At 34.0% G+C, this 10,056-nt stretch overlaps 2 protein-coding genes across 3 annotated transcripts; one reads left to right on the top strand and one right to left on the bottom strand.

The window, feature by feature from the left end:
* Positions 1–436: 436 nt before the first annotated feature.
* LOC107908308 (cytochrome b561 and DOMON domain-containing protein At5g47530) lies at positions 437–2,196 on the top strand. The gene is made up of 3 exons (XM_016835517.2): positions 437–1,080; positions 1,303–1,557; positions 1,666–2,196. Exons 1-3 carry the CDS (start codon positions 472–474, stop codon positions 1,987–1,989), a joined length of 1,188 nt encoding a protein of 395 aa, XP_016691006.1. The 5' UTR covers positions 437–471; the 3' UTR covers positions 1,990–2,196.
* Positions 2,197–3,857: 1,661 nt separating this feature from the next.
* On the bottom strand, positions 3,858–8,329 carry LOC107910086 (putative MO25-like protein At5g47540). Of its 2 annotated transcripts, none has more exons than XM_016837839.2 (11): positions 7,877–8,329; positions 7,467–7,628; positions 7,215–7,333; positions 6,752–6,826; positions 6,346–6,439; positions 5,947–6,006; positions 5,547–5,615; positions 5,044–5,142; positions 4,399–4,443; positions 4,194–4,296; positions 3,858–4,102 (listed from the first exon to the last, which is right to left on the bottom strand). In XM_016837839.2, the coding sequence occupies exons 1-11, from the start codon at positions 7,994–7,996 to the stop codon at positions 4,026–4,028; spliced, it is 1,023 nt and encodes a 340-aa protein (XP_016693328.2). In that variant the 5' UTR covers positions 7,997–8,329; the 3' UTR covers positions 3,858–4,025. The 2 variants fall into 2 exon arrangements, with proteins under 2 accessions (XP_016693328.2, XP_016693327.2); XM_016837838.2 differs by having other exon boundaries at positions 7,724–8,292.
* Between the last annotated feature and the right edge of the window lie 1,727 nt (positions 8,330–10,056).

Raw genomic sequence — 10,056 nt, 5'->3', positions numbered from 1 at the left:
TTACATTATATGTGTCAAGAAAATATTTATACCAAAGTAATTTTTCACATTTACATAACATTTTGTATAATTAATATTTTAATAATCCACTTAATATAGATAATACATGTCATTTTTTAGTAAATAAAAATGTTTAATTGTTTATTTTATATAAAAAAATTAACCATTAAATATATTATAAGATAAAAATATTAGATCGATTTCACCATCGAATCGTTATAAAAGAATTATGAAAATACATAAAATAGTTGAGTAATACTATACTAACATATGAACTTGATTTCAGAAAGTTGTAGTTGCCCAAATCCAACATATTGTAAAAATAAATATACTCTAATTGATATTCATCAACCAACCGACCAAGAACCTAACATCACCTTCTTCCTCCTATATTTAACCCCTTCCCTCTTCTAATTTCCCCGCAAATTCTCTCTAAGGGAAAACACCCTGCAGTTGGTTGCTTAAAGAACCATGGCAAGAATGCTAGAACTTGCTTTATATCTCTGTCTTTTTATGTGTTTGATTTTAACATGCTATGCACAAACTTGTGCCAAGTATGCCTTCTCTAGCAACCGTGTCTTCAAGTCATGCACTCATCTTCCTGTCTTAAATTCCTTCCTTCATTATAACTATGACGTTTCCGGGAAGCTGGAGATTGCCTATAGGCACACTGGGATCACTTCCTCTAGATGGGTTGCATGGGCCATAAATCCAACATCAAAAGCTATGGTGGGGTCGCAGGCACTTGTTGCCTATCAACTGAGTGATGGAAGCATGAGAGCCTACACATCGCCTATTACTCAATACCAAACACAGCTGCAAGAAGGTGAGCTTAGTTTTGATGTCTCGGACTTATCGGCAACGTCTGCGAACAATGAGATTATCATATTTGCTACTTTGGGTTTTCCCAATAATGACACTACTCTGAATCAAGTTTGGCAAGAAGGTGCCATGTCTGGGAACACCCCACAAATGCATGCTACTTCTGATCCTAACGTTCAGTCCATGGGGACCTTGAATCTGCTTTCTGGTCAGGCTGGAACAATTGGAGGAAGAACCTCAACACAAAGAAAGCAAGACGTAAGTAACTTAAACCGACCGTCATATTTCGTGTTTCATCCATATAAATTATTAAGGTACAACCCTTACATATTTACATTAAGTTTTATTTACTTGTAACATTAGAAAACCTCTTTACAAGGTAAAAGTCATTGTTGAAGAAAGCAAATCGTAAATTGTTATATTTTGGAAATCAAATTTAATCAAGAGTACCAACACATTCCTTGCAATAAATTTTTGCAGATTCATGGGGTGCTAAACGCAGTGAGTTGGGGTATCTTGATGCCATTAGGTGCTATAATAGCAAGGTACTTGAAGGTATTCAAATCCGCTGATCCTGCATGGTTTTATCTGCACGCTTCATGTCAGTTTTCAGCCTATGTCGTTGGTGTTGCCGGTTGGAGTACGGGTCTAAAACTAGGCAGTGAATCTTCCGGTATCCAATATGATGCTCATAGAACCATTGGGATCATACTTTTCTGTCTTGGAACACTTCAGGTACTCAAAGCACACAAAAAGTATACCATATATACATATATATTATCCGATAGATGGTAAATGTAGCGTACTGATAGGCTGATAGTGAGGGTTTTGATTTGGATTTAGGTGTTTGCTTTGCTTGTAAGGCCAAAACCAGACCACAAATACAGAGTCTACTGGAATATATATCACCATTTGGTGGGATATACAGTTGTAATCCTTAGTGTCATCAACATATTCAAGGGATTGGACATCCTGGAACCTGAGAAGAAGTGGAAGAATGCTTATATTGGAGTCATCATAGCTTTGGCATGCAGTGGTATCGTGTTGGAAGCCTACACATGGTTTCTTGTACTAAGGAGGAAAAGGTCAGAAAGTGCAGGAAAGCTGTCGCATGGTATCAATGGAGCACATGGAAATGGGGTTAACGCCCACACTGCGAACTGCTAAGCCACAGCAAACATAGAATTATGGCCTCCTTTTTTAGAAGTAGAAGCTATTTTTGCAGTCTATAAGTAGTGCTAGGAAGAAACTATGGATGAATGGACATTTGTGTTCTACCAGCTACTGGTACCGTAAGATACGCGCATATGTTTCTTTTGCACTTTATAGTAGTTCTTTTTTTTTGTGAGAAAGGGAAAGGATGGTATGAAACAATTGTCACGTCTTGAAAAAAATCAAATTTAAATAAAAATTTTAAACTATAAAATAAAATTATTGATGTGATATTAAACCATTAAAAATGGATAACATATTTGTTTCATACAATTATATATATATAACACATACACCTTTTGTCTTTATACTTTCTATGCAGTTTATCAAACAACTTGGGCTGTAATTAATGTTATTTATTTTTATAAGCGTCAATTTGATAATATTTTGTGTAATTAGTGTTACGTAAAACCTTACGAGATTCCTAGTAATTTGTATAGTTACAAGAAGAAATTATAAAATATTATAGATATTGTAATAATTTATGCAATTGAGTAATGTTTGTAAAATTATACATAATATTATGAGAATAGTAATAATTTATGTAATTGAACAATATTATGTTCAAAAGTTGTAATAATATGTAATTCTACAATTATATTACGAAATTTTGTACTAATTTGTATAATTAAATAATAGTGTAACTGAAACTTCTGAAAAATTCACCAGAACTCCTCGTAAATAGTGGTTGGCTTAATTTTCTTGAAAAAATATTGTTGAGAGCGCATCCTTTTCCTACTCCGGATGTTGCAAATAATTCACATATTAAGCCGGAAAGGTCTTTCATTGAGCTGAGTTTAAGTGCACACATTCGGTTCCATAATTACAACTGCTAAGTTCCCGATCACCCATTCCAAAAATGAGATAATTTGAATAAAACTTAAAAAGACTCATTCTCAATAGGTTGGATTTTCAAAAAGTTTTTTTTTACTCAAATCTGATCCGGTTCGAATATATTATATTATAAAAAATATCATATTAATTATATATATTAAATAATATATATTTTTATTTATATTAAATCATTAACCCAAAAACAATTATATTCATTATCCAAAACTTCAAAAAAAAAAAGCAATCAAACAAACTTACCCAACTAAATAACTCAACCCAAAATATAAAATTTTAAAAATTATATTCAATACAATAAAATATTTATCATATTTATTTGTGTTTTCTAATACAATAAAATATTTATTATATCTATGGCAGTTTTTTTTATATAAATACTTTCTAATATATTTTTAATGTGTTAAAAACTATTTTAACAGTTTTTAGTGCATTTAGTGTATTATATATTTTTTAAAATATTTTTAAATAAAAACTAATCTAAAAAATAAAAAATATCGAGCCAGGTCAAGTCCGAATTTACATTTACTAAATGGAGCTAAGTTTAGAAAAAAAAAAGTAAACTCACTTTTCAGATCGGACCAAGCTTAAGCGTAAAAAATTGATCTAAATATTTTAGATTTGATTAAACCAGCCCTGATCTACTCTAATAACAATGGAACGAGAAAATGAAAAAGAGAGCCTACCATAAAACTTAAATCGAACCTTCATAAAAATAAAAATAAAAACCACCGCGGGCCACATTACTATAACGCAGGTGCGGAGTAAAGTTTACTATAACAAATAAAAGGAAAAAATGTAGATTTGAATCAATTATCTGAATAAATTAACCTCAGAGACTTATTCTATTTTCACCTTCAAAACATTGTATTATCTTCAGAACCTTTCCCATAATCCCAGACCTATACGTCCACAGATGTTTATATTGGCATTCATCCCAAACATTGCAAACTACATATGACCAAAAACCAAAATTCTAAGAAAGAGGATCACAATTGATTTTTTTTTTCCTTTTACATATTACACGTCCTTCTGAAAGGACCACGAGATCACTATATGGTGCAGTCAACTTGTGTTAGTTATTTTTTAAAAAAAGAAGAAAAAAACAAAAACAAAAAGAGATTACAGTACACTAGAGTTCACTATGGGCCGTCTCTAAGCTCAAGGGCAGCGATTTCTCTCACAACCTGAGCCTTGTCCGCCTCAAACTGTTCATCCTCTGTAAGACATCAAACAGGGAACAACAAATAAAGTGCCAAGCCTACACATTTACAAGGAAAAACAATGCTACCATTTCTATCTTTTTGTACCTTTATTAGTCTTGAAATCCGCAAACAATCGTAGAAGCTTGCTTTTATTGGCAACGAGTATGCTAACAATGTCTGGAGGCTTATTCTGCTTTGCAGCAAACAACTGTAGAGAATTCACAAAAGACGTAAGAAAAAGACATAGTGAGCAATTTAACGTATCAAATTATCATGTGTTCCCCAGAGGAGGAAAAATTTAACATGACACCTTGAAAACATGAAAAGCTTCTATTTGAATGCTCTTGCTTGATTCCTGCAATTAAAGGGATTCATTAGTTGCTTCTTGAAGTGAACTATGTATGGTTAAACTAAATTTCAAAAATAATTGTTGGTCTTTAACCATGTTGCTCGGACTCTTCTTTTTTCTTCAAGTAACTTTGTCTAATACTCATGCCCAACGCATGGTTATGGAGATAAGACCTCTAAAGATCCTCCAAATATATAGAAAAAGGTTTCTAACCATAACATGTCGGATGCATACCCACATGAACATACTCCCGAGTCCGAGTAACAAAGGTCTTTAATACTTGAGCATTGAAAATCTTGGTAATTGCAGCTACCGGGATGATCATATTCATAGCTACAGGCTAGTATTATACTTGAACATTAACTACACGAAGAACAAAATTTTGCTAGTTTATGCCAGACATTTTGTATATTAGTCATTAGCAACTCGTTTGAGGGTTATTTCATTTTTAAAGCTTCACGTAAGATGCGCAATAGACCAAGTCTGGTAGAGTTTATTACCCAGATAAAATAACAATAAGCAATCGAAACTCTCAAAATTTTATCATTCCAAAATGATGTGGGATAAACAAAACATGAAAGCAAGAAACAGAAGGAAGTGTGGTACCCTTAGAAGATTCATAAGAATCCTTAAGTTATCCTTTGAGCTCACATATCTGGTCATGACAGCTGCATTTGAGCGGTCCAACAAAATATCTCCCAACAACTATAACATTAAGAAGAGAAAGCATTAAGAATAATAGAAAAGGCCTCCCTAGCAACTAAAACTGGAACAGCAATTTGCACCGACACATAACTCAAAAAATAACAGGGCCTTCATACTGCTATGATTTTGGCATTTAAAAGAGGAAATTCAATTGGATTGAGTTGTCAAATCTTAACCAACACTTTTGGATACCCATAACTAACTATAGATGTTTCGGATCCCCGAATGGTAAGACAATCTTTACACTCCTTACACTTCTCAAACATCCTATTTCTAGTTTGAAATCAGCAAATGAACCCTTAAAAAAACTTATATGAATTCAAGCATATGTTTAAAAGCACATGTTTTTGTTTCGATTGAAAAAGAATCACTAAAATAGTCACTGTTTTTAGGAAGTGTCATACCTTGATAGCTTGTCGTCTCGTAATGTAGTTGCTTGATTCCAGCAACTTTGAGTTATATTCCGCAAAAAACTGAAACAACAAATACAATTTGTTTCATTGAGCTCTAACTAATGAAAACTTTCAACATTAACATTTATATATGAAGAACTCAATGGGATCTTAATGTAGCTACTTCTAGCACCATTACAATCAACAACCGTGTGAATAAAATATCTAATCAAAAATGAAAGAGCAAATAAAGTAATTCCAATTGAAGCAATTTTCAAGCTGATAATAATGGAGAGTGAAAAAAGTACTAAAAATAATAGTGAACTGAAAAGATTTTCCTAGTACCCTGCTCGTATTTAGCATCAAAACACCACAATTTAAAAGATGGAAGTAATGGAGGAGCAACACTTACCCAGTCATAGTTCTTGGAAAGAAATTCAGCTACAGTGGACTTATGCCTTGTCAAGAGCTCCTATAAGAAAACAAGATATTACAGAACATCAGAAGTCAGATGCACAATTCAAAACCCTTAAAAAAAGAATGGAGGAAGATGAGGAAGTTCATGAGAAGATGACTCAACATCAAACAACAACCTTGTTTGAAAAACTGAAATTGAAAAGCATCTTCATTTCATCAATCAACATAAAATTGAAAAGCAAACCTTACCTACTTTAAAAAATACAACAAACAACAGGTTGTTCTGAGACTAGATTCCAATGACAAATGCAGAATCAAAAGTGCAATAGTAAGAAGCAGACAGAAAATGGGAGGAAACAAGATCATTATAGTACTTAGATCAGCAGTACACAACCTTAAAAGTTGCAGCAGCATCAGCAGCAATGTCAAACTTTGGAAGTTGTATATAGTCAAAAAACTTCTTCATGTGCTGTGACTCCAAAACATACCTGTAAATCAAACAAAACAGGACACATAGAGCTAACAATATATCCAAAAAATCTTCAATTAATTTGAAACCTTTCTTTGCAAACTTTAGGAGTTAAGGCTCTCTTTCAAATGTAAAAAGAATACATATTATAAAAAGGAAACATTTCAAAGGTAAATATTGGAGAAGATTGCTGCTTGAACGCAACCATGATGGAAACACTGCTGATTAGAAAGAGGAATTAGAAAAAGAATCGGGGTATTCATTTATATTTACTTAAGAGAAGAGATGCCAAGTCATGAAGGCATAAGTTGACTAGGTTGAATTTTCTCACCTTGCAACAGTCTGATGCCGTATGCATTCTCTCAACATTGCACCATAATGTAAAGCCATGTCTGTGTTTTCATAACTGAGTAAACAGCATTTAAAAATCAGAAGACAGTGATCAAATGATGGATACAAAATAAACCTCAATTTGACAGCATAACCAAAATATTGCATAAACCAGATATCATCTTAGGATTATAGCTCCAATATAAACATGGCAAATGTTTGGTACAGAAGTGAGTCCATCAATAAGAAGAACCCAGTAATGGAAGTGCCGTCATAATCTCTTTTGCTTAATCAAAAGAACCAAACAAAAAGCTGAAAACTATCAGTAACTTATCATCTTAGCTCTAGCATTAAGTTGTCAAGACTTGATAACACAAAGACAAAGATCCAACGAACCATTGAAGTTACATTGAAAACCAACCTATAAAAAGGAAAGTAATAAACCTTTTAAGATTTCCACTTACCCTGCTATTAAAATATCTAAAAGATCTAAGTTCGCTTCCAAGTAATCAGAAGCAATCAACCGCGAATTCACTTGTTGCCTTTGCAAATTGGCAACAACTTGAGTGGCATCTTTCCTTGCCTGCAAAGGAAGCCACTTGTCAAATAATCATAGAAGCAACAACAGGGACAACAACAACTCTTGCCAAGGAAATTCCTCACGTAAACATTGTTGAGTAAGTTAAGTCATCTTAACTTTATAGTCAATCAGTTACCTCTAAGTTCAATTTAGGAAGGCAAGTGATCAAGAGCCGCAGCGTGTTCTCTCTGAAGAACTCTTGAGTCAGTTGTGCACAAGCTTCTGAGACTGGCTCAGATTCACTATTCCCATAAAGAATAGATTTCAACTCCCTTAAATTCTTAAACAATTCTGCCATCTGCGTCAAGATTAAGTTAAAATATAAGGATTAGACACCGAACCTATGTTAATTTCGGCAAATCCAATAACTGCTCAGGCACAACAAAATCATACATATTCGATTCCAATAGTAACTATATCACATGCTGCCGTCATCAAAATCCAAAGGGGGCGATCCAGATCAACAAAGAAAAGAAATCGAATAGCAATAAAACCAAGTCGAAACAATTAAGATGCTATGTGTAAAAGGTGTTTTCAGTAACGAACTTTCTCTTCCCGCTTGGATTCACGACTTTCGGAGGAGCGGGCGGCGAAGCTGAGGAGATCACGCGTTTGGCGCACGATATCGACGGGAGTTCGCGGCTTGGATTTGAAAATCCCCTTCATCTTGGTAGACGATGACTTATCGTAGAGAGTTGATGATGTAGAAGTACTATCAGGTTGTGCTGCGGGATGCCTGAGCCTCTGTGCGACGGCTCTGCTCGTCGCACCGCCCGGCTTGCTTATACAAATTCCTATTCTTTCACCAAAAAAGAAAATCGCTTCCAAGTTTTTCAGTCACTTTTTCAGTTAATGTTTTGGAATGTTTAAACAATGGTGAGTTTTGGTTGATTTGGCTTCTTTTCCGATATTTTCTGCGATTTGATTATTTCGACCACTTACTATTTATCCAACGGCTCTGCTCTGCTTTGGGATTTCCCTTTTTTAACATGAATTACTCAACTGTTGGTCGTTGGTTACTGTTCTTTACTTTAAGAGCATGTTTGGTTGGAGGAGTATGAATATATTATAGCCCAATTCAATGGGCTCACCACCGCACTACTGTTTGGTTTATCGCAATTGTCAGCCCGTGTTGAATATGGGCTTACTCAGGGAAGAGAAAGCATAGTTATTCCCTGCCCTCCCCACTGAATGGGTGATTTAGGACGTGTGGAATAAGAAATTAGCCTCAAAAGTTTCAATTTTACCTTTTATCATTTTGAAACCTTCTTCACTCAACCCGACAACTCTTCTCATCCAGCCTCCATTGCTTGCTTCACCTCCGGCCACTAGCCCTAAACTCTTCTCGGGCATGCCATATAGAAAGGCAAGAAGAGAGTCACCTTTGTTTTTCTCCGTTCTAAAACCTTCCTCACTCAACCCGACAGTCCTTCTCACTCAGCCTTTATTGCTTGCTTCGCCTTCGGCCACTAGCCCCAAATTCTTCTCGAGCATGCCATAGAGAAAGGCAAGAAGAGAGCTGCTTCTGTTTTTCTCTCTCTAAGTAAAAATTTACAAAGGTTCTCCTTTCTTTCTTTGTTTTCTGTAACAGACCCAGAAGTTTTAACCTAGTTTCAGGTATTTTTTCTTCATATAAACTATGATCATTTTCCTTGTATGTTAATAACTTAATATCATTCATTTACTGAGTTTTTAGCTCTTTTGGTTTTATATTGCACCATTTAAAAAAAAGACCTTTATGTTTTTTATTAGTGGGTGATTTCTTTTTTTTTCTTTACTTCATGATTAAGTATATAGACTTTGTTGGTTTGTTCTAACAGGAAATTGGAAGTTGTTTTATTTTGGTTTAAATTGTGAAAAGCATTAATTAATCAAAGGAAAAGAAGCGTTTTTAAGAGGGATTTGGGGTTGCATGTGTTCTTCTGTTGTTCTTATTGATTTGTTGTGTAAAAGAAAGCACTTGGTGTTAATTGAAGTTATTTGCAATGCATTTGATTAGTTTTATTTTGCGAGTGACTGATTTTGTTGTCATTTAAAGTATGCTAAAGTGAATGGTGAATTGCTTACTAAAAGAGGTGAACGGTTTTATCTGTTAAGGATGCAAGTCTATCATCTGTGCTTTTAGGTTCCTCCTTTAAGTTATTCAGCAAATTTTTTTTGACATATTCATCGCACACACTTTGTCCCATGTTTGATTCTTGTTCCTTTTTAACTTTCATTGTTGAGAAAAACTTTAAGATAGACTTCTTTTCATGTGTTTTCAGTGGTACCTACAAACATAGTTGAAGAAGTAATTAGTGGATTTCTTGGAATCAACCCTGACACCATGAGTTTCTAGTTAAATTCAACCTTTTTTCCGTAACAAAGCTAAGCAGAGCAAGACAATGAAGACAAGTTAAAAATCATTGAAACCAAATAGAAACTCATTCGTTAAGTTGTATCTGGACCAATGATCTAGACCAACTGTCAGTTGATGAATCCCTAAACTATGAAACCAAATAACATAAATTCCTTTAAATTCGAAGTGCTAGTCATCTCCTATTACACATCATGAAATATTCCTATTTAGCTTTTTCTTCTTTGTTAGGTTATGTTATTTATGTGTTTCTTATTCGTTATGTTATGGCATGTTGTTTTACTTCTTCAAACGTATTGCTTTACTTTTTCCTCTTCTTTTTTTATTATTGAAATTGTATTTTTATTTTCACCTCTCATCCCAACCTCCC

Source organism: Gossypium hirsutum, chromosome D06 (assembly GCF_007990345.1).
Source record: "Gossypium hirsutum isolate 1008001.06 chromosome D06, Gossypium_hirsutum_v2.1, whole genome shotgun sequence".
Classification (NCBI taxonomy): Eukaryota; Viridiplantae; Streptophyta; class Magnoliopsida; order Malvales; family Malvaceae; genus Gossypium; species Gossypium hirsutum.
This window is presented reverse-complemented; position numbering and strand designations above follow the sequence as displayed.